This window comes from Cavia porcellus, unplaced genomic scaffold, assembly GCF_034190915.1.
Source record: "Cavia porcellus strain 051 isolate PalLab524CR breed Dunkin Hartley unplaced genomic scaffold, mCavPor4.1 scaffold_8, whole genome shotgun sequence".
Classification (NCBI taxonomy): Eukaryota; Metazoa; Chordata; class Mammalia; order Rodentia; family Caviidae; genus Cavia; species Cavia porcellus.
The window spans coordinates 24,678,408-24,704,557 of NW_026947491.1; the positions used below are offsets into that span (position 1 = coordinate 24,678,408).

Consider the following 26,150-nt stretch of genomic DNA (forward strand, 5'->3'; position numbering starts at 1 on the left):
TTGAACAGAATAAGCTCTAGCCATTGAGGAGAATTCTTGATTTATGTAAAGTGGACATAAATATCACCTGCTGCTTACCTGTCTGTTTCCTTTTCCCAAAATAGGAAACAGTTAAGGCAGCAATAGTAGAAGAGCAAAAACGAAGTGAAAAGGCTGTGGAGGAGGCTGTGAGAAGAACAAGAGATGAACTGATTGAGTACGTAAAGGAGCAGAAAAGGGTAAGTAGATCCTGAAGTTTTAATTTCTGCTTCCATAAACACAAAGCAGTAACTTCCATACAATAACATGAACTTTAAAAATGTTTAAACTGCCCTTTATCTTGTAGGAATCATCATCTAACATTATTTCACTGAGATAGTTGTGTATATTCTAATTTTTACAATAATAAATCTAAATTTCATCTGTCCCTAGAAAAGAAACAATGAATAATTTCTTAGTATACTCTCAGGAATTACCAGTTTAATATTACATTCATGAAAATATTAGTTCTGGATTTTCAGAAGTATTCTTGCTACATGTTTATTAATTTCTTATAAGCTTTCTGTGTTAACCCCACTCTGATTCTAATGGATTTCATTATGGTTAGCAAATTAAGGCTTTCTTATCACAATTTCATTTCAAGAACATAACTCATATATGCATAACAAAATTTAGGATATATTGTAGCTTTATAATATAAATATTAATAAGTGAGCCTGAGCAGCAGCTGAAAATAATACATTCACTTCACTTGTTTTATAAATGCATCATTAGTCTTCTTAAATAATATGTAAGAATACAACTTGCAAGATTATTACACCACCATATGTCATATAATAAAATATATAATAGTACTTTTCATGTGTTTAGTATGTTTTATTTATATGCTTTGTATATATATTTTATGTACCTTATTACATATTTTTATAAATATAACCTGTGGCATGAGTTACATAATTTGACATAACATAAAACATTATATAGGAGGACAGGATGAAAACTATATAAACATAGTGACAGAGAGTAGAAGTTGCTATTCTGCAGGTGGCAGTTGAGTGGCCCACTAGAAGTATAGTAAAAGTTCCTGACACCACTTGACTCCCATTCTCAACTTGGGAGTCCCTTTTTAGAATGATACAAAGAAAAGAAAATCCTAGCTCTCCATCTACACCATTAGGTTCAACAGGGGAAAATTTTTCACCAGAGTAAAAAATATTCTATGAAGTTCTTCCAGATCATTGAACTGTTCCCAGAAGCATTTTGCATGGAGTTATGTCTTTGCTCATCTTATCTGAGAGTGTTATTCAAAGTATGTATCCAAATTCTTAACATTAGGTATAGTGAGTCAACTGGCTTTTCAGTTAAGATACAGGATTTGTTTTGAAGCGGGCTCAAAATAGTAATGCAGTGAATAAAATATAGATACTCTCCTTGTGTTTCTTTTCAATAATGAAAGAACATAGATTTGAAATAAATTCAGGACTTCTTTAAAGGGTATATCCTTTTATCTCTTTCCTTTTTTAATAGTTACTTTATTCTGTTTTGTAGTAAGGACACTTACTTGTCTGTAACACATTATCGTTGATGGTAACTGTTTTGCTGTAGAACAGATCTTTAGAACTTACTCGTCTTGCTTTGAAGCTGAAACGTGGCACTTTAGATCATTGATTGACTGTTTCCCCTTCCTCTGGCTCCTGGAGCCACCTTCACTCTTCATGTGGATTTGAGGGTCTTAGTTCTCTCATACAAATGGAATGGTGCAGTAGGCATCATTCTCTGGCTGGCTTATTTCCTTTAATATAATACCCTTAAGGGTCATCCATATTTTCACATATGTAGAATTTACCCTCTTTAACACTGAATGGCATTTTGTTGTATATACATAGTATATTCTTTATCCATTTACCTGCTGATGGACTTTAAGGTTGTTTATACATATTTAATATCTTTTAGCGGTATACAGCTAGCCCTTATTCCAGTTCTAAATCTGGACAGGATAAATTATGTAATATAGCAAAATCATTCTTAAGATTATTTTTGGCTAATATTCCTTTTATCGACTTGGATAAATTTTAAAATTATATTACTTCCTCATCAAAGGGCATTATATCATAAGAAATATTTCATGTAAGTGAAAAATGATTTTTTGTTATCCTAGATCTTCTGTGAGGTGAATTAACTGTTGAAGAGAATTAAAAGTTCTGCCATATAATTTGCATGATTTTGTAAATCATATTAAAGGACTAATATTCATTTGTGTCAGTCACATAAGCTAGTTATCACCTGTAAAGATCTTATTAAGTAACTGCAATTACAACAAAATCATAACACTATTAGGTTACATTTGAACCAATTTTTCACTTCTGTGTACTTGTTTCCTGTTATTTGTGAAGGAAAATCAATACCAACCTTACAGAGTTAACATAAATAGAAGAGCTACAGTAAGTTCTATATGTGCTGTGTACTATATAAATGTATGCTATGATTGTTATCTTCACCACACTATTAAATAATACCTAGAAGCCATTTGCTTATTTGCTGTTTACTTAGTGTTTGGCAGCTGTGTCCTCTCAAGTTTGCCATATGAATTCTAAAATTTTATTCTACTCCTGTCACTAACTCACAGAAGATTGAAACTGATTTAATGAACCTATTTGCAGAAAACCTATTCTTTCCACTATGAGGATTATGGAGTTTTACTAATACTACATATTGTGGAACACTTTTAATACTTGAATGTTTCTGTGTTCTCAAACAGGAAAGCAATTTTTGAAGAGTAAATAAAATATCAAAATGAAAGTACCAGTTACTAAAATCATTTTATAGAACTTTTAAAAATTAAATTTCTCCAGATCCTTCTTTCCAAAAATTTATTTCAGTGATTCCAGTTAATTTTTATGAAAATCTTGAGGCTAGATAATTTTCATAAAGAAAAGAACATCTCAGACCTTATAAAATAATACTTAGAAGCAAGATCTTTTTTAGCAAATTCACATTCTTCTTGTCTGTTTCCAAAAAAACTAAATCAAGGCAACTCATCTCTACTTCTTCTGAAAGATGGATTTCTGTTTGCATCACAGAACACATTTCCAGGACAAAATTTTTCCTTTCCTGTTTCCAACTTAAAAAAAAAAAAAAAAAAAAAAAAAAAAAAAAAAAAAAACTAGAGTCAACTTAATATCTTCAACTTTAGACACCTCAAAAGCCCTATATACCTTGGTTCCAGCTGGCTTTAAATTCCAGTTTATTCTCCTTGTGAAAATTTTTAAAATCTTTGAAGGAAGAAGTTGATTGTTGAGTTAGTTTCTTTCTCTGAATATCCTTTATCTTAAAAATTCTTTCCTTTGACATTATGCCCTTACTAAATTCACCGAAAGTTTGAAATGAAAACTTTTTTTCCTACATTGATCGTTTCCTTCAGTCTTTTAAAACTTTTAAAAGACTCAGGAACAAGAACGAAAAATCTTCACAGAATTTACAAAGTAATCCACAGTGTTCACTGCAGTGGAATCACAAACTATGGTAGGCATGTGGCTTTTTCTTTGTATCTGCAGTCAATAAGTTTTTAATCAGTTATCTAGTCCTGTTGAGCATAAAAACTGTACTCAGAATTAAATTAAAATTGACTAGATTAAACTTATAATTATATTAATTGTATAATTGTATTAAAATTACGCTGAGAAAACATTTCATTTAATGCCTTTAAAGGGCATTTTCTAATTTTTATGTGTCAAAACAATGGAGATGTCAGTAAGTTTCATGTAGCCTTATGCATCTGGTCTGAATATTTTAGAAAAGGCAAAGGATTATTTAGAAGTACTAATTGAGTGAATCATAATTGATACTCAAATTGCATACTAAATTACAAAGTTACATAACAATTTTACAGTTAACCTAAGTTATAATCATAACTAAAGATTAGCATGTAGTAAAAATATCTAAATAAAGAGAACATTTCAAACGATGAACCAAAACAGTTACTCAAGTTAATGGGTCAATTCTAGTGGTATCAATGGTTATAAGAATTCAACTTGATATTTTTTAAATCTTTAATAAAATCTATGTACAGATAATAAAAACTATTACAAATTTAGTAGGAATTGAACAGCTAATTTTTTACAGCTTAGCACTCAAAATTTTCTATAAAACATGGTAAATTTTCTATTTTTAATGGATTTAGGCATCTTTATTATGTTTATGTAATACAGATGAAAAAGCAAACAGGAAAACCTTTGAAGAATGAAAACACAAGTCTGTCTAAAAATCAACCAGGTTCCTACAAGGACTGATTTGCTATATGACATGCTGTATGTTACTAAAATTTAAATTTTCTTTCAAACTTTCTTATATTATTATCAATTTTAGATCAGCAAATACAGAGTAATTCATGCACCAAATCCAGCCAACTGCCTGTTTGTATAGTTTTATTTGAATACTCAACCTTTCCATTCATTCTGATACTGTCCTCTGGTTGGTTTCTAGATCCAGCTGCAGTTTAGTAACCGAGAGAGACCATTTAGTCATAGGGAGGAGTAAGAAGCAGTTGTTTTTACTGCACAGATTTTGTGGTCAAGGCACTGTCACAGTCTCCTATTACAAAAGGACTTTTTCAGTCCAGTATACTGCAGTATGCTTGGGTACTTGTTTGTACCTCAAACTATTAAATATTGAGCAATACACAAAATGAGCTTTCTCTAGTTCCTGATCAGTAACACTCTGGCTTGAAGTACATGATTTCTACATAAGTTATTTAATTTTTCGTGTCTCCTTCTCATTTTAGTAACTGTCACAGTTTAACTGATCACTAATGTCTCATAAAGTTATAAAATTCTTTTAAGGCTAAGTATCTTTTTCTTGATCCACTGATAAACCTCTTGATGAGTTTTTAATTATTGATAAAAATTAGTTGTATCACAAAAGTGGAAAATGATAATCTGACTCTGAAATATAGCTACTATAAATTCTGTGCCATAAACATGAGTATTCATATGTCCTGGACTCTTTATGAACATTGTTCATGAAGGTCAGATTGGAGGCAATGAAGATAGAAAAAGATTTTCTTTTCGTTTATTATGTTAATTTACCCTTGAAAAACACTTACAAGTTTAGTAGAAATATGCGTTAATTCCTAGTATATATCTATAAGGAGTTGTATGAGAACTAAAGAGAGTAGGCTAAAGTTTTTAGTTTTAAACATTTGTTAATGGGCTAGATAAGACAAAAAGATATTAGTGCTTAAGTAGAGCTATACTAGTTTTAAAATAACAAACTCACACCTATGTCACTAGTAGCATATAAATGTGTACTGACTTGTAATTTGGTAATCTAGCTTATTACAAGCCTAATTTTAAGATACTTCAGACTTTTACCACCTAATACGATCAGAATAATTTTCATAATTAGAAAAACACCAAGTCTGTTTTTTATTAAAATCAAACTCTTCCCTTTTCTGTTTTACATTTTTTTCTTTAAATAAAAAAAAATTTTAAAAATCAAACTCTTAAAGCCCTAAAAGAAATGAAATAATATTTAAAAGGAGCTAAATCAATAATGTTTGCCAAGATATTTAAAAGTTTACATTATTGCAAAATATTCTTTAAGCTAGTGTGTAAATTGTGTGTAAAAGAATTTTCATTGGCTTTTCATGTGAGATGTTCTGTTATGTCTTTGTGTTTACCTGGTCAGTCTTACATATTAAAAAGATTCAAAATGGATGGAGCCTATTATAGCAGAAAAGTACTCTGGGAATCTGTTTTTGGTGATACTAGTAATTTTCAGAATATTACTTGAGTGACAATGTGCAAATTAATGCCCTCAGTCAATCTTCAAGAGTTACCAAGGAAGAGACCACAATTTCCGTGTATGATGTACAGTCATATAGGACTAAGTTACAGTATTTTCTTTATTACAGAAAAAAAAAAGGCAACTCTCAACTTACTTGACCTATGGAATGCAGACAATATTTTAGAGCTGTTCTAAAGACTGTGAGACAGTATACAAGTATATTCAGATATAAAGTACCCACTGTACAACCTTTGACAGACTTGGCACTCAATACATACTAGTAGTTGTTTTATTATTTTTTTCTAAGTAAAATGTTTTGTTTGTTTTGTTTTGAGAATTATTTCCATTTACTTGAAACAAAACCCTCTTGGATTTCCAAATTTTTCTATAACCTGCTCTGGTCTGTTTTACTAGTCTCAGTTTGCAACCAAAGAAATGAACAGAAAGAGTCTACCCCAGAAGGCAGGAGGCAGCAAACCAATAGGTATAATTTTCTACATGATGATAATACTTACATCATGAGAACTTTTAAAACTGGTTCAGATGTTACCCCACATTTTGTAAATCAAGTTCTTTTATTTTTAAAGAGGGTAAAATTAAACAAAACAAAACAGATCATAAGGTAACAATGTAGACACAGATTTCAAAGCAAGACAACCAAAGATCTTTACTGTCTATCATATTGTCTGTTTTCTTCCAAATAGGTGTCCATATCTTCATATACAATGAATTCATACAAAACAAAATTGTATAGAACTGATCAGAACAGGATAAAGAAGGCATTTTAGGTCTTCAAGACCAGACAATAAGGAAGTCAACAATGGCTGCCATAATGTCTCTCATTAGTTGTCCATACCTTCATGTATGTTGAATTAAACAAAACAAAACAGACTAAAATCACTCTGAACAAAGAATAATAGTATTGCTGGATTTCAGAGCATGACACTACGGAATCAGCGCTGGGTACCTTACTGTTTCTTTTTCTTCAAAGTTGCTGTTCATTTTTTCAGGCATTATATAATCGATTCTCATAAACTTTTTAGAAGTTCTACATACATGAGTCTTTACGTGCATGCCTGTCCTTTTTGTATTAGAGGGAAAAACAAAACAAACAAGACAAAACAAAATAAATTCCTAGAAAAGTATGAAATGAAAAAGACATATAAGCAACAATGGCAAAGGGCCCAAAACACTGACAATACAGGTCTTCAAAACTAGGAGGTATGAGCATAACTAGGGTTGTTATTTTACTTAATCATCTTCAAGAGTTCCTTAGATCATTATACAATAATATGCACATTGTTCCAATTCTGTGAATAGTAACTATTTTGTTCCAAGAACTTAGAGTTTGTAGTAAAATCATCATAGTTATCATAATTGTGCTTATATAATTTTAGACATTTTTCTTTTCCCTTTTTCTTTTTCCTCATTTTCCCTGAGATATTATTTTTCTCTTTAAAGCAAATTCTTATCTTTTCACTGTAATTGCTGAGTTTTTTGTATCTTATGTACTCTTACCATTTCTTATACTAGGGAAACAATATGGTATTTGCACATGTGAGTTTGATTTATTTCACTTTTGAGTATGGTCTCAAGTTGCATCCATTTACTTATAAATATCTGAATGTGATCATTCTTTATAGCTGAGTAGTACTCCATTGTATAGAAATACCACATCTTTTTTATCCATTCCTCAGCTGATGAGCATTTAGGTTGTTTCCAAGATCTGGGTATTACAAATTGTGCTGCTATAAACATGGGTGCTCATATATCACTGTGGTATGATGTTTTCAGTTCTTCTTGGAATATGCCTAGAAGTGGAATAGCTGGGACAAATGAAACCTCCAATCCAAGCTTTATGAGGAATATCCAGACTGACCTCTACAATGGTTGTACCAGTCTACACTCCCACCAACAGCAGGAGAGTTCCTTTTTCCCCACAGCCTCTCCAGCATTTGTTGTTGGTAGTTTTCTTGATCCTGGCCATTCTTTCTGGAGTGAGATGGAATCTCAGTGTTGTTTTAATTTGCATTTCTCTCATGGCCAATGATGCTGAACCTTTTTTCATGTTAAAATGTTTTGTTTAAACAATGTGGCTTTTCATGTAAATTTGAATATTTCTATGTGTTTCTTTAGTATTAAGATTATAGTAAGTTGTTTTCTGCTTTATTGCTGAAATTTTGTAGTAAGCAATTTTTTCTTTAGTTGAACAAGCTAGGTCTTTCAAACTGTCCTGTGAAGTTATTGTCACTAAATGTTCATTCTGAAAACTCCAACTTCCCATGAAATTGTCAACATGGATGTGGAAGGTAAAACTGGATGTGTAGTTTTATAGTTAAAGTACTATAAAAAAGGCTATGTTGGTGATGGGCAGGCTCGCTTTTTTTCTGGGTCAGTCCTGTGCATCCCTGGGCATCTCGTTCCTTCTGTTTTTCATAGCTGGTGAGGTTGTACTCTTTCTACTGCTTGGGCTTTGTAATCACCCTCCCCTCTGGACTTCATTCTGGAAAGTGCAGGGACACAGCCATGAAACCCAAAGCGGGCAAAGCTACTTGGTGTGACATAGAGGCGAGAACACTGACTGGATGAAGAACAAAAAAACTCAGGCCTTACCTGTACGGTTCATTAGCGCTAATCTTGGAAAAGTCGGCTTTTTTGTGGGAATAGGGGGTGCTGGGACTTACATATTGAGCTCCAGCTCAATTTTTAATTTTTAATTTTGAAAACTCACTAAATTTGAAAACTCATTAAATTACCTAGACAGGGCTTAAACTTGCAGTCCTCCTCAGAGTGCTGGGAGTAGACTTTGTGTACTACCAGGCCTAACTATAAAAGTCATTATTTTGCCATTTTTGAATTTTTTATTTGTAAAATCAGAACAATAAGCATGCAGGTGAATGAAAGAATCAAATAAAATAAAAAGTATAAAAATCAGAAAAATTATAGTTACTAAACAAATACATATTATTATGAACAACAGGACAAAAACTCCTCTTATATGTGTCCTCATATCTTGAGCATGGTACTCAAAGTATTAGAATATTCATTATTTCTTTATAGAATGAAAACATGTTTACACTGGCACTTCCTTCTCAGCACCGAGCCTATCATGGACTAGGGAAGTGTGCACATGGACATGTGCTGTAGACACATCTCGAGAGACTGAGGTGCTGGCACTTCATTCTCCATTCTTCCTGATCAGTTTCATGCTTTGGAGAGCACAGTGAAGTAAGTGAGCCCTTAGTAAATAGCTTGTGGCTCATGCAGGTCCTGTCAGTATATATGTGTGTGTGTGTACATGTGTGTCTGTACACTTTTTTAGTTTTTAAGGGTGATCAAAGAATAAGTCAACATTAAAATCAGTCACCCACTCCGTCCTATTGCCCTCAATAATCTGAACTGCATGAACCAAAATATTCTAGAACTACAATCAATATGTATATCAAGAATCTAGAACAAAGATGATACTGGTACTTCGCTTCACAAAGTTAATTCTGTCCATGCTCTATACTTGTATTAGGTTGTGACCAGAAAGAACTAAGTATCATAAAGTGACCTGAAATTCTGTTGTCGCCATAATGCATTTGACCTTTATTCAAGCACTGCTAAGTGTTATGGCATCTATTATTGATTCAAGCCACATTTTCCCTCATGTAATTACTTAAGAGATATGTTTTTAACCCTTCCTCTCAAATCTTGAAGACTTAAGACTTTAAAGACTTTTCTGTGTGTAGGCTAATGGCAAACTCCTCTAAAATATTACTTCCTATGGAAATTAAGAAAAAACACAGCCCAACATGTCAGAGTCTCTAGAGATTTTCATCCTTCAAAGGTTTATCCAAATATAAAAGTCATTATTTCAAATAAGATTTTATTTTGTTGAACCAAGTTAAGAAAACCAAGTCATGATCCTAACATACTCCAAAAACCACTCATTTTGTTAAATTTTGAAGTTAACTCAACTTGGAGAATATTTTAAAAGTAGCACATCATCTAATTTCAGTAGTGTGGAGCTAAGCTGCATAACTATAGTATTCACTATAACCTGTCATTTCTGTCTTGTGGCTCTTAGTTCTTAATTTTATAAGAAATAATTAACATTTACAAAAAGAGACAGTGATTAGATAATATTTTGGATGTTGTACTAATTTCTCTAAGAGTTTTCTGTAAAATATTTAGAAAGAACTTTCTTCATTATGTACTTTGAAAATTGTTATGCAAAGTATATATATAGAATTGCAGGTTTACCAAATGATAGATTGAAACTTTCTTAAGCCACCATTCTTGAATATTATGAGGATCTTTTGCTTCCCACTATTTGACTTATTTGTCATGCAGACCAGGAGGTAAATAACAATGAGCTGTCATATGCTGCTTTTTTAAAAAAAGGTTCCTGAATTTCCTAAGAGATATGGTACTTTTCTTCTCATATGAAAAAGAAAACAGTCTAGCATTCCATTCATTGCTGATTCATATGCAACAGTGTGACCTCTCCATGTTCCTACCTTGGTCTCGAAGCCTTGTGCTTACTTTATTTATTTATTTTGTCTTTTTCATTTTTATCGGTACCAGGGATCAAACTCATGACTGCCTGCTTGCAAGGCAGGTGCTTATGCTGCTGAGCTAAATCCCCAGCCCCTGTGCTCACTTTTTAAAGGAAGACCAGTTACTGAACATCTGCTGCCTCAAGTCTGTAACAGAGAGGAAAAAGATATTTCATGAATTATCATTACATTATATCATTTCTGAATGAAGTTCATTGGATCGTAGATATGTTAACTAGTCTGACTGAACCTTTAACTAACTAGTCAGGCCATTTTCTAAAACAAACAATACTAACTGGATAGTCAAAACCGTAATTTTACCACTTCTCTTAGATGGATTTACCAGTTGTTTGTTCTTTCTCTATTTAAGGAGATATTCTATATTCTTTTCCCAGTAATTTTTCATTCATTTTACCCATCATTAATGATTAATTTGGATTAAGATGAGCTTCCATGATCCTCTGCTTTATGTCTAAAGATTTCTGTTCAAGAATTAATTTTTATCAGTGCATCCCTTTATTGGAGTATTTAAAATTAACTTAAAGTGCTGCAAATATTTGGCAACTTTTTGATATATTTTAACACTATATATATTTCTGTTTAAATTGAATTCTTCACCAAAAGCTGACACTGGATGAGCAGAAAAAGAGCTTATTTACTGAGTGTATTTGGATAGGAGAAAAGCTCAGAATGCTGAGAGAGGACCAGCCCTCACTCCTACTGCTTTCCTGTGTACTGGAGCAGACCATGGTTACAGTGTCCGTTTATACCACTGTGCATCACAGACCCCGTCACACAACTTCTGCCAATTCCTGAAGGTGAAATCTCTCCAAGCACTTCAGCAACACAGTGTCCCTTCATGGAGTTCCCTCTTCAAACTGCTCATTTCTTACTGGGATCCCATGGGGTCACGTACCTGTTGTACACTAGGTAGAAAACTAAAACAAATTTTTTAGACTTTACCTTATGGAGTCTGAATGTAAATGCATGGTTATTCTCCAACATGCTGGGAGTCCTCAAAACATGCCAGACAAGAAAATCTACATGGCCATGAACTTTTTGGTCGTCCAGCATCATTGTACGGCCTTCACTGGTATTTAAACTTAACCCTTTTCTTCCAAACTTGTAAAACGTGTAAAATAATATCAACAAAACAATTACAAAGTACTCCCCTTAACTCATAAAAATGAAAATGTGCTCTCTGTGCCCACCCAGTAGCTGACTGGAAATCTCTGAGATATCCAGCTACAGGACAAGTACTGTTGACCCAAGAAAGGTTGGACCATTCTTTTCTTACTGTTAGGACCCTCTATGTCTCATTGTATGTATTTCACAATCACTTAATATGGCTGGCTACTGAGCATGCTAGACTTAATACTTTAGTCAGTCAACTAACCTGTGTTCATTTTGGGTGAATTGAGTCACATTTGTTGTTTCACAATCAGTACAGGGCCTTCTATAGCACTTAGTAGTGAGCAAGAACTGCCTTTCAAAGGTACAAGAGTATCCTGCTTCATGACTTTGTTACAAAGCCTTAGAGAACTTTGCTAGAATTTTGTAAGGACTTTCTATGTGCTCTGTGTGGCATCCCAATACCCTTCTGACAGTTTTAACACTGTAATTGATTGGGCCAGCTAGAAGCCCTATAGCCTCGGTTAACAAGGAAGCCTCCTCTCTCCTCTGGGACCCATTTACAGCTAGAGGCTTCCCGCTCACTTAGGTGGGTCACAGCAGGCTCCCAGAGCTACCACACAATGTTCTTCATAGAGGCCAACCTAGCACTGGCCACTTGCTATGCAGTAGGAGATGAACAATAAAGTAAATTCTGTTCAGTTCTGTAGAGTATATCCTGGTGTACTGAAACTTGTTGGTCTTGACTGAGTTACGGCTCTTGTTTTCATGTCATGTGTCTTGCTTTATTGGAGTCATCAGTATACTTTATCAGAGAATCCTGAATGCTTACTTCCTCCTTCCCAAGTCCTGGAGAACTCGTGATCTATGTAATTGTCCGGGGTAGTGGTGACGCAGCACTGGACTTCATGAAGTGTATTGTGGTTCTAGCTAGTGTACATAATCCAAAGTGTTCTGACTATATAAGTGACTGTAACTGATATCCTGTCTGTGATGATAAGAGGGAAGAAAGCATTTTCCAGAACAGCTTGGTACTAGGAGTTGTAATAGTACTACAAAGAACTTGCGTATTACAATCACACCTACATTGGAATTCACTGCTTGATTAAGTCTCTTGTAATTCACTATCCTTCTCCAGTGTCAGTCATGTGCTCTGGAAGTAAACTGTTTGCGTAGGACCCTATTGAGCCTGATATACAGCAGATTCAAGCTAAAACTCCATCACTCATTTTCGTAAGTCCCCTGTCTGCCAAGCAGTCCATAGTGGTATGATGAACTCCTAATTTAGGGTTAGTTAAGAGCTGTTACACAGTAACACCTGTTCTCCAGTGTGCTTACTTTGACAGGAAGGCCAGGCTGAAGGTTTACAGTTCATCTCAGGGGCATTATTACAGTAGACATCTTCAAGGATGTGAAATGTCCCCTTTACTCAAAAAGCTCTGGTCTATAAATTAACTCAGGCCTAGAAATCAGGGAAAACATTACAACTTTTGGTACAGCAACTGCTTAGACTTATATTCATTAAACCAGAGCATTTTATAGTTAATTTGGACTAGTTTGGGTGTCTGTTTTATCTGTATTATTTGATCAAGTATCAAGCCATTGTTCCCTGCACATCAGAGAATTCTGATTACAAGTTAACCCTGTAAAATAATACCAGTAACCAATTCTTCCTGCCTCTTACTTGTTAATGCTTCTGCTTGAATTCTGCCACTTCAGCACTCCATTGTCCACACTGAAGCAGTGTAATTCACTAGCCTTTCTTGCCTACAGAAAATAAATACTGTTATTCACAGTTACTGACTACCTTTGAAGAAATAGTAGTTAGCGAGAGCTGGTGGCTATGATTGTTGCTTTGAGTGGAGAGTTGAATAATGTAAGAGCCACATTGTCTTTTTAAAACTGTGTTGTGAAATTAGAAGTGACTAAACTTGTCTTTAAATTTTTCATGCTGTTTATATTTGTCCCTGTCAGTAGTCACTGATCTCCCAAATTTTTGCTTTTGGTGATCACTTTGCTTCAAGTGGAAATAGTGATAATGAGTTACTTTGCTACTGCAAGCTATGTGTTAACACATTCTACTTTTTGTTTTCTTTTTTGGTATACCACTTTGATTTTTAGTAATCAGCCCTCACAAAACCAAATAACCAAATAATCATAGATTTTTTTGAGGTTATATTGCCTTCAGCCAGTTGTAGTACCAATTTACAACCAGCCCCAGTTCTTCTTGGAAGTAACAGAAGTGGCTTCTAGTTGGGTAAACAGCAGAAGAGCATATTAAATAGGATATTTAGTGGCCGATCAAAGTTTGGAGGACTTGAAAACCATCCTTTGGGTCAAGCTTCCATGAATAATACCAAAAACTATACACACAATTGGCTTATCAGTAAATCCCTGTTGCTTTAACAGTCATGTCAAGCACCGGGAGAAACTTGCTTTCTTTAGTCATCCCTGTCCCCAACAGTTGAGTGTTTTTATTACTGTCCTTCTGTTGGATGGTTGCTACACAGACACATCTAACTGCTTGCTCTGAGTCAACGTCTTGCACAGTTGACTCTGGCTGCTGGAACCATTGGAGTAGATAAGGCTAAATAACTATTGTTGCTCAAGTGGCTATTACCTAGAGGAGTCATACTTCAAAAGGCTGGAAATTCATCAAGCATGGACAGAGACCCTGAATCAGAACACATAAATGGTCAATACATATTTTGGGAATTTATTCCAGGTTTTTATGCTTATTGCAGAAGTGTTTTCAAGTTTTTTAATTTCTTGACTAATTATAAAACTGATCCTTCAAAGTCAAAGTAGGTGAGTTTTGTTCTTACTGAAAGAGTATTTTACCAGTGGCCAAGTACATGAACATCCTGGGGAAAGTTTGCCATTTGCTCATCAGAGTATCACTTCTTTTCAGATAATCAGAATGTTTCTATATCCAACACCTAGCTGTGTACCACTCTTCATAGGAATAGGGAACATTTTGATAGTTTGTTCCATATGCTTACACTAAAAATAGGTAATTTTAGAAAGCATATCTGTAGTTATTTTCTAAGTTGATTGTACTCGTTCTTACATTAATATCCTTCCCCTTATAGCTCAGTGATACTTTGTATATATTAGTTGGGACAGTTATTTTCATAGAAAGATAACAGATTTACAAAAAAGACCTTGATTACCTTGTTTCCCTGTCAGATTCATTCCACTGAAGTCTGGTGTGTGTGTTTCCTTGGCATCACATCTGGTCTCAGAATTTGCATCTCATGCCCATCAGTGAATTTGTTTTCTCTGCCTTCATCCTCAATTTCTTGCTACCAAGCCTGTCATTTGTGGCCTCTACTATTTTTCAGCCATAAGTGTAAAACTAAAGAAAACAATAAGAAACTAGGCAGCAGGCACCAGATTATCAATATAAGTCATACATATTAAAGTCTGAAAAGGGGGAGAATTGTGTCCTTAGTTATGTAATAAGTGGAAGGCCCTCTGGTGTCTATTTCACTGGCCCTAATCACTTGAATCTTTTTTTGAGATTCTGCATGGTAAAGTTGTTGGCTCCTCAGTCCTGGCTGCCAGGCAGGGAATTGCATTAGTAGGTTTCAAAGTTAGATCTCTCTGATCCATTTGAATCTATTTCCATACCGTATTTTCCAGTACAAATGGCTTTATGAACATTTTATTTGGAATTTTTTAGGGTAAGGCCTATATTTGTCATTTAGTGTACATTGAGATAGACTTATAAGACAGTCCCACTGTTTTCATCCCCATGGTTTTTAGGTGTTTGTGCATATGTAATTTTTTCATACCTTGTGCTAGGCACAGATTAATCATAGCTGCTTTGCCATGTAATTAGGGTTTTAATGTCCTTTCTACTTCTTATTCATCTGTAACTACTTTGGCATTAAGATGAACTCATTGCCTAGTTTTTCACTTCTACATTAGAGTGCTTGTTCATTCAAAATGTAGTGTGACCATTTTGTACTCAGTACTTGGCTCCTGTCCTCAGTGCTTATTTCATCCCTATAGTTCCCATTTTCCACAGTGTATGTATCATGCATTGAAAATGAAAATGTCTCATGAGATGGAGCTTATCCATTGGACTAAACAAACATTCTCCTGCTCTTAATTGGCCTACTAGCTACATGAAAATCCTGTCAACACACATACGCATACACAAATTTTATATCCACCTTGTTTTCATTATATGCTGTCTTTACTAAAAATCTCTTCCTAACCAGAATGCAGTTTGGTTCACTTAATTCTCCTATAAGCAATACTCCCACACGGGAAGTTAAGAGATAAGTGAGAATGATGAAGCACACATTCAGGAGTCAAAGCCCTTGAATTTAGTGAAAGAAATTAAGCCACCTGAACAGAGTTTCCAAAATTCAGAAGGCAATCATGATGGCCCATCCCAAGATACATTCTCCTCCTGTCACTGGCAAAGCATGCAAGAGCTTCACCTGTATAAATACTGAATTTCTAATTATCTGCTGAGATCTCCAAGGCAAGTCCTGTGGCTGAGACCAGAGTAAAGGGCTGAGAAGCACATTTCACTTGCCCTGAAGCCAATGCGAAGTTTAACATCAGTGGAGGACTATATAGAGTACCAAACTTTAGAATTACTGTAATAAAAACTACCAATCTCTAAATCAAATTCAATTATATTTAAATTGTCTCACTTTTACAAAAATCCTATTTTATAATGTGTATAATACATGAGTAGAGTAATATGTATTCATAAATTAATAAACGTTTTTAGAGTAGAAAGCTTCTATTTTAGACCAATGGTTTCTTCCATAGATATCACTGAAAAAATACTCTTAAAGACTTGTTAAGAGGCAGTAGAAGGGGAACAGTTTTAGACGTTAGTTGAGAAAATTGAGATACCATATGGAAGACTCTTAACTATTCAGTTTATTTAACTATTTCTCTTCATTGAAAGACATGACTAAAACAGAAATTCAATAGAAAAAGAAAGGAAGAATAATTGTCAGCATTGATTTTTACCACAATGATTTTAACACTAAGCTCAGTTATTTTAAAATACCCTAATCTCTTAAGCCTTCAATACGGGACAATTTTTATTTCAATGTGGTGGTGTTATAATTTTGTTAAGAAAGCTTAGGGTAAGAGATACAGTAGAGATCCAGTAAGGCTTAAAATAACTCTTGACAGTAACTAGGTTCATTAGGAAGTTGGAAAGAATACATTTAAAGCCACAAATAGGAAGTTATTATTAATTTTTCTAGAGAACAGGATTGGGATTAAAAGAATTATGAGTAAATTCATCAATTACTCAGATTTACATGAAGCATAATAAAAATAAAACTTTGTCTACATTTTCCAGGGTTTATGTGTCTTCATGTATATTAAAAATCAGTGCCATGTATGTCACTTTATAAGTATTTGTTGTGATACATAATTTTGATCATCAGCCTTTCATTTCTGTAGGTCTTCAGAGAAGAAAACATCAAGGACTGTAATGTAGCGGAGAGGATAGCACTAGTTACATTCAAATATGAAGTCTCCCCTTTTGCCCAAATAATGCAGGCCCAAGACTATTAAAGGGCGCACTGTGCAGTTACAGCATTGGTTGACACCTTTAAAGCTTAGGTGATCCTATAACCCAGCTCTGGCCACTGTAATTCTCATAACTCTGTCAGGAAGATACTGCTCTCCTGTTGCAGAAGGCCAGACAATTTTGGCAAGCATATGTTGCCTGTCTTCCACCTCTTTCCTGTCTAGTCTATAAACTGATACCTGGAAATGCAACACCCATTTTAATAACCAGGATAAAAACATTTGCTTAAAGTTACTATTTGGGCTGGACAGGCTGGGTTCCTTGGCTGCCCATCAGCTTTGGATTGCTTATATCCCAGAGCCCTGGTCCATTAAATAGTAAACGTGTTACACAGAGCTGAAAGCATTCAGGACTGGTAAAAATGGTTGGGAGATATATATGTAAAAAAATAAATAAAGGTGGGAGGAAAAAACATGAAATCACAAGAGACATCAACAGTCTCCAGGCCAAAAGTTAATCCCATGTGAATGTTACTCATCTGAGTCAATGATGAGGCCTAAGAACCTGAATGAAATCTGTACCAACTCAATTACTTTTAAATAATACAAGTCGACCTAAATTATTTTTGGAAAATATTTGGAGTTTATTTTTTCATCATCTATGAATCTATTGGAAGGAATATGACATTCTTGTGTTTTTCTTAAATAAAGGCAGAATTTCATATATCCATTTTTAAAGTATTCAGTAGTCCATCAGTCAGCTATAGACTTCTTTGGTTTTTCCTGTTGTTAAAAGTGGTTATGCTGTCACCAAGGATAATCCATTGCATTACAGTGTGTCTCTTGAAAAACCTGATACCACAAAAATGCTGTATTCAGACAAGAATGAGTCAACCTGAGATGTAGCTTGTCAGTGTTATGACCACAGACCAGTGTACATAAATCACTGACACCCAGCATCATCTCAAAGGAATTGCTTTTTTAAATCATCGTACATAGTATTCTCAGCTACAGTATAGAAGTCTCTGGTTAAAGTTAAGGAGACTGGCCTCAGAAGTAATTAAATATACACTTAAGATATTAAATGCCTATATCTAATTGACTAGACAACTATTGGGAAGATAATGAGATACACTATAGTACCTATTACTACTATCCCAGTATCCTGCTTTGAAGTTCTGTACCAATGTCACTACATTGTCTCGATTGACTTTGTTTTATCTTGTTCTGTTGTATTTTTACTACATTCTAAATAAAATTTTAAAAAGATATTAAGTGAATGTTAATTTAGTTAATTTAGTAAACTAATTTAGTTACTGATAGTTTATGTTTAATTAAAATGTAAAGTCTTTTTTTTAAAAAATGAGAAAACTTAAGATCAGGTCATTTTAATAAAAGTGGGTAGCACTGGAAATTGCCTCTGACAGAGCATTCCTGAAGGATATAGTGGGGGTCACTGAGATGCTTCATTCTCCTGTTCCACAGGGCAAGTAGAAGCACAAATGTAATAGTACATGCCAAAGAACATTCACTCTTGTTTCCTGGTTGAAGCTGGTGTATTCTAAATGTCACAGCATGTTTTTTAGACCAGGCCATAGTAGCAAAATTAGATTATGGGTTAGAAAAGTACTTATTAAAACAACTGATGACATTTGATTTCTTAGGGTTGTTATCTCAGAAATGATGTTGAAATTGTCATTCTCAAAATCAGTATTATCCATAAAACCATGAAAGCCCTTAGCAATCTTGTACTTCTTTTGAAAAGTTGAATTGTTTGTTGAGAAAACAGAGCTTATAACTAAGATAAAGGTAGGATTAAAAGACCTCTGGGAATCAGTTACTTCCTCCTCAACGAGGGGTAAAATATTTCTTAGGGAAAGGGATAACATGTAATTATTAAATATTTCCATGCTTTCTATAAAGCTACTTTATGTTTCTTCCAGGAAAAATTTTGAATGAAGCATAGAACTGTAAGAATGGGGATGCTTATATCATTTAAAAGATTTGTACGTATTTGTTTTACTTGTCATATATAGATCAAGGAGGGAAAAAGCCTGCCTAGCAGCTGATTTGACTTCAATGACATTAGCAGAACACTTCTCTGTAGCTGTAAATTAATTTGTAGAAATATTTTTGCAGCTATATATGAATTTTAAAAATGTGTTACAAAAAACAGATGGATAGTGTGCACAAAGCAATCTAAATTATACACAATCTGGTAGAAAGCTGTTTCCATACTGTTAAAAATGAGAGCTATTGCTGATTCATCCATCTGTTCAATGTACTCTTTAAATTATGTTTTCAATAAAGCTCTGATGCTTAGTAAGTATCAATGAAAACCAGAGCATCTTTGACCTTGTAAGTTATGAGTTAGTTTCCAAACCTCCATGCTCATTCTTTGCCTTTAGAATAATCTAATCTTGGATTAAGGAAAAATAATGGAACATTGAATTTCATATGCTGATGAAAAAGAGCAGGATTCTGTGCTCACTGAAATGTCATCTACTGCTTTTTTGTAATGCACCTCAGCTGAATGAAGCAAAATATCCAATGGCCTGGAAAGAGTTATTCTGAGTAGTGAATGCTAAAGTAACCCAGAACACTGTCGCAGTAAAAGATAAAGTAAATTGAAGTGTCTATAAAGCAAAAACCAAAATGATCACTCGTTTCTTTCCTTGTTGAAGGAAGATGCAGTTACACTACAGCTGCATTTCTCTCCTCCAGCCCTGATGCCAGTAGTTGCAGATTCTGCTTCACCAAGTCCTGACTCCTAGCTGTACCCAAAAAGCAACCATATCCCAGGTTCAGAAGCATAGCCCAAACTAATGCAAGCCTCTGTATCTGAAAAAATTCTTATTTAAGATCGCAGGTGAGCCTATGTAATTGTGGACTCACACAGTCATATACCAATGAGATGCTCAGTTGCTTTCCCTAAGCCTTGTGTTCCTTGAAGTTCTACCAGCAAGTGCTCAAACAGAGAATGAACAGAGGTGACTGTTTAAGCAGCAGCTCTGCTCCACAGAAAGGTTTTCTTTTAAGGAAATAGTGTTTAAATTCCTATGTAGACTCCATGGTGTATGGATATATATGGGAGACAGAAATCAAAAGGTAAAGTAGTTACTAAACATTTCTAAAAATAGAGAAGTCATTAAATATTAGATTACATATTTGATGATAGTGTGCAGTACAGCTACTCTGTATAGTATTTTTTTAATTGCAAGCATTAGAAACTGTTTCAGCTTACCTTTAGGCAATATAATGGGAGTTTTCTGTGAAAAGGTAACAGAAGCTGCAGAATTAATGGGACTTGGTGATGGACAAAAAATGGAAGCATTTTTGGAAATTCAAAGGGAGCAACAGTAACAGTAATCTCATGGTGAAAAATAGACTGAATGAAAAGTACTAGAAGTGGGCAAAAGTGTTCTTATCTCCTTGTTTCTCCACTGAGGTATGTAAATTCCTGAGAAAGGGCGTGTAATTTGATTAGTTTGAGTTGCATGCATCTCATGGCTAAGGAAGAGATCCTTAATTACAATTAAAAAGTAAGATATAATCCCCCAAATGGAATTTAGGTTGGTATTGGAAGGGAGAGATAAATACCAGAACTTAAAAAGCAACACATGTTTAATTCATTTACTTTTTATTCAGGTTTATAATTTACTAGGCATTGTATTTTTTTTTTTTTTGAGACAGTCTCTTACTATGTAATCCAGGCTGGCTTTGAACTTGCTTATGTAGCCCAGACTGGCCTCAAATTTACAGTGAACCTCCTTGCCTCAATTCCAAACTGCTGAGATTACAGACGTGTGTGCCACCACACTCGTGCTCAAGGCACTGTGTTTCCTGTATGTTATCTTGTTTAATCCTCATTACAGGCTCAATACGCAGATACTTTTACAGTCAAAAAAACTAAAGAGTTTGAGAATGGTTATGTAATTTGTTCAAGGCTGCACCACTAGAAAATTGGGACTCTAGAGAGAACTCAGCTCTTCAGAGGACTAGCTGCAGAGGTCTTCATGGATCTGCATATTGTCATTGGTGATGGAACTTGTCTCTAAGGAGTACAAAGATAAAACAGAATTTTAAATTATATATATATTATTTACATTAAATCCACTGGTATTCTAATTAACATTACTGTAATATATATACATTCTTTATTAGAATCAGACTTTAGGAATAAATTTTACGTGAATGTACGAAGAATTCATAAGTACATAGTTAAATTTCCTTGATACAAATTCAATTTAGTTTCTTAACATAATGAATTTTAATATCATACTGAATGAGTTTTTGGCCTGCAGATCAAGCATTACAGACAGATGTGTATCCTCTGGATTTGTGGGGAAGAGGGTAGGTGGGGAAAAGCTTCCTGTGTTCTCTGGTTTCATGGTGACTGCCATATAGAGATGCTAAGAATTCCATGTCCAGGATGAAACAAGACAGTGATTGTAGCATGCCTGGTATGCTCTAAGCTGTAGCCTCAACATACTGACATTTTGAACCAGATAGCCCTTGTTGTGGGTGACTAGACAGTCACTGTCATGTTGTTAGCAGCACCCAGTGCTCTACTGGCGATGCCTGACTTACTCCAAAAGACTGCTGCTTTGCTCAGTAATATTCTTCTAGTAACTGTTCTGCATCATAAATATTTTTCAAAGGATCCATACAAACTATTCTGAAATTTTTTTCTGTTATATTCCTTCTTGTCTCACCCTCAGCACTACCCCTTCTTACTCAACACAGACAGACAGACACACACACACACACACACACACACACACATTTTTTCTTAACTCATCTTTGGGGAAGATAGCCTACCACTGACAAGATATTCTTCCCAGTCCTTCCCTTTTTCAGGAGTTAGTGTCTTTCACAATGCCTTATCTAGATCTAATAATAATCTGCCTTCTCAGTTTGTCTTAGGTCAAATGCTCCCCCTAAAAGATGCTAAGATGGAAATTCATGTACAGTGAAGTCTTAGGAGATGCACACAGGATTAGCATCCATGGGAGGAAAAAGAAGTAGGATTGGCCAGAGGGAGGCACTTCGCAATGCAGCTGCACAAACGCTTGTCTAAGCATCTTCTCAGCCCTGTAAGGGTATTAATCCCCATGAGAATACGTTCTTGTGTCCATAAACTATCCATTATCTAAATTTAGATTCTGTTTCTTCATTATCAGTCTTCTTGCTCAGTGCCTTCTCTCAGTATATGATGAATAGGTCCTATAGTTCCTTCACAGTATGGTCCCTTCATTCTCTTCTGTACTGGTTATGATGTTTTTCAATGCATAATATTGGTCTGAGACCAAGGAGAGGAAGTGATGGGGTGGGAGTGATAGCAGTGAGAGTGCACAGGTCATCTTGCAAAGCAGAGTGCTATTTATTGTCTTTAAGGAGAATACTAGGCTGTAGGTTAGAGTATTATATACATCTGAATTTAATAGAGCTTATTGCTAGATTATACAGATGTATTAAAATGTTTTGTTTCAGTTTGTTTTGTAAACTTTTAAAATAATTATATTTAATCACTGCATAATAAAATTTATATGATTTTTTTTTTCGTACCAGGGATCAAACTTACAAACTCATGCTTGCCTGGCAGGTGCTTACGCCACTGAGCTAAATCCTTATCCCATTTAGGGCTTTTGTTTTTTGTTTTTATATGATATTTTAAAATCCATATATAGTTTATAGAAAGCTATGTTTGTTAGCTCTCTAGGTACAGTCCAAATGAAAATATTTAGATTGTTCTTCAAGGTTAATAATTATAGGAACAAGGGAAGTAATTTTGAATTTGCATTTTTGGAAGTAGGCATTAATATAGTAGTTTCATGTCTCATGACTACTTGTCGTGCAAAATGTTTGTTGAACAAATATGATTTTCACATGCACAGTCACGTCTTGATTGCTGTTTCCGTACTGATAAGGGTTGTACAGATTCCATGAAGCACTGTCTCTCTCCAGAGTACAGGTGCAGGAGATGGGCACATTGCAATACAGGCACATTACAAGGTGTGTGCACCAGTGTAGCAGGAAGGGGCCGCCAAGAACAACTCTTACAGCTGAAAAGCATGCGGAAGCTGATGCTTAGGCAAGAAATGGGTATGACAGAAATGGTTTTCCTAGGAGCCTTACATGCCACTTAATAAGACTTTAAAATAGTAAGTGGTCCATTAGTGTTCTCCAGAGAAAAATGAGTCCATAAGGTGTGTGTGTGTGCATGTGCACATGTGTGAACAGCCTTGTCAGAAGATGTTGACCCACACTTGTGGAAGCTGTTACATTTCACAGTCTTCAGTTAGCAAACTGAAGACTCAGAAGAGTTGAGGCATAATTCTAGTCTTGAGTCCAAAGGCCCGAGAATCAGGAAAACTGATAGTGATATGAGTTCCAACCAAAATCTCACAGCTCCAATCTAAGAGTCACTTTAGTCCAAGTCCAAAGGACAGAAAAGACCAGTGTTCTGTCTCAGTCAAGTGGGAGAAAGTCTCTCTTCCATTGCCTTTGTGTTCTGCTCAGGTGTCCACTTCTTTAGATGAGGTCCCACCCACATCTGGAATGGCAGTCTACCCACTGAAACCCAGAAACACCCTCAGAGACACATCCAGAATGATCTCTCACCAAATGTCTAGGCAGCATTTGGCCTAGTAAGTCATAGAGTCATTTATCATATACTCATTAAACCTCTCATGTAGTTTAATCCTTTGACTAATGTGATTAGTTTTCCTTTGAAGAACTTAATATCCAGACTTTCTTTCTTAAGTGTACATTAGGACTTGGGCTGAGGAGGCATACAGTTATGTCCAAAACAGAATTCTTGGTTACTGTGAACCATTTCTTGCCAGATTTGCTCATTCACAGGTCTCTTATCCCAGTAAAGTAAGTGGCACCAGCGATGCAAACCCAAATCCTAGAACTCATCTGGTATGATTCGCGTATAGTCTTCTGACAAGACTTGGCAAATATATTGCAAAAATAATACTGAGTTCATCAAGTTACTACTCCCTCTCTCTCCACTGCAGCCTGTCTAGCTCAAGCCACTGCGCTCTTTCTTCAGATCAAATATACTTTTGTTACCAGATTTTAGGGTACTTGAGCCTCCTCCTAGAGGTGGTTTCTAGGTTCTTTTGGTCCTGAGGAAAGAAAGTGTCAAGATAAGAACAAACAGGGGCTGGGGATTTAGCTCATCGGCATAAGCGCCTGCCTTGCAAGTGTGTGGTCATGAGTTCCATCCCCCGTACAGATGAAAAAGAAAAAGACAAACAAACAAAAAAAAAGATAAGAACGAACAGTAGCCAGATTTAGCATTTGTTAAAGGTTGGAAAAGAAACAGGCTCTGTAGAGTGAGTTTGGGCCCAGTATAGTGTGAGAATAAGCATACCCTATGGGATAAGACGAGAGCTAGAGACATTCCTTGTCTGTCTCCCACTCCTCAGGCTAGCAGCAGGGTTGGCACCCTGTGGACCAGCTGCTTCTGTTCTTCAGAAGCCCATTATGGGCTTTTTGAGACCTGTTCTGCACTTGTGTCCTGGGCTTTGAAGTTAACAGATCACACCTCCACCCCTGTCATCCTGTTCTCCTGTATCTCCTGAGTATTGTGTCTGAGGACCAAATTGTCATCACCTTTGCCCTGACAACTCACGTCCACTGCTCTTGTGCCCACTGAAATGCCTTCTCCATGTGGCAGCTAGTTATCTTCCCCAAGTGTAAATCAGATCATTGGTTGTTATGGTTGAAGTTTTCCAAAGGTTTCCAAATGTTACCTCTTTGGAAAAGACATCTATAGCTGCCTTAGATAAATAACTCTGTGCTATCCTCCCTGATCTGTTCTACTCTAACATCAGGGCCCTATTTTTTTGCGCTAGTACTTAGCAGTAACTGCAAAATTATCTTCTTTACTATTTCAAATGGTGATTGTCTATCCACCCCACACATACCACAAAACACAAAGTGTCTTAAAGGTGAAGAAGCATCTGTTGCCCATTACATATAACAATGCCTGATATGTGTAGGCACATAATAAATACTCACTAGGTAAATGAGGCAGGGGGGGGCGGTGTACAGCAAGGTCTGAGCTCAGCGTGCTTCTTATTGAAATAGATATTCTTTTCACTGTAGTCTGAGAAAAATCTGTACTTCTCTCATCTCTTTGTTTTGTTTATTCAATGTGAATTTCATGTTGGAAAACAAATGTGTCGTTGGCAGCTGTCATCGTATTCTGCTAACAGCCTTCTGCCTCTATTGCAACCAATATTGACTGATGAATACTATATTAAACCACAGGAAAATAATAAGTTCTCATTTGTAGGATACTCTAGGACAGTTCATAATGTTTTTAGTGAAATAATTAACTTCTTTCATTTTATGGAAATGACTGAATATCATAAAAACACGTGAATGTGTTTTGGTGTTAACATCTCATATTAATCTTATTCTCTTAAATCTTATTGTGATCTACTTTTCCCTAGTTGACAAATTGCAACATCTTTTTTCTAGTGGATTATTGTATAGATATCTGTTTTGTATTTGCAAAAAGGAAGTAATCAATATTAATTTCTTGTTTTGATTTTCCTTTTCCATGGGAAAAACTCCCTAAATGATAGAATGAGACTGTACTGTCACTCACTCTAGAATCTTAGTTTGGAGAGCCCTGCTGTCTTCTGGGTTAGAAGCAGAGGCCGCCTTAGGATGCACTCTTAGAAGGTTCAGTGCTACTTCCCTGTTTCCTGCTTTTTCAATACAGCCTACTCTTGCAAGCAAGATTTTTTTTTTTTTTTTTTTTTTTTACTGAAGATATCTAACTGTTTAACATTATAAGATGTGCAAGGACTAATCTAGGGGTCAGCAAAATATGGCTAATGGGAAAAATCCAGTTTGTGCCATTTTTTAAAGACTGTAGCATTGTTTTTAATTTAATACAAACTGAAAATATGTAGCTGTCCAACAATACATAGCCAAAGGCATTATGTCACAGATGTACTGTCATACATTATATATCCATTAGCAATTGTGTTTTCAAAATCAGTTAAAGGAAATGACTAAATACTCAGAATACCAGAAAATAATTCTACAAAAAAATTTGTCTGAAATATACTGCCTCCTAACAAAACAATATTGAGAATAATAGCTAAAGGTATTTTTATTAGTTTTAAGTTTTTTAAAAACTAAATAAATATATAGAGAGTCCTCCAAAAA

General features: G+C 35.0%; 1 protein-coding gene across 18 annotated transcripts in view; it reads left to right on the forward strand.

The window, feature by feature from the left end:
* Positions 1-26,150, forward strand: part of Ccdc91 (coiled-coil domain containing 91) — a 388,627-nt gene that overhangs the window by 297,997 nt on the left and 64,480 nt on the right. For all 18 annotated transcript variants that reach the window (XM_013149338.3, XM_023563788.2, XM_013149335.3 and 15 more), the window contains one exon: positions 105-218. In XM_013149338.3, the coding sequence (XP_013004792.1) occupies positions 105-218 (114 nt within the window). The remainder of the gene's footprint in view (positions 1-104; positions 219-26,150) is intronic.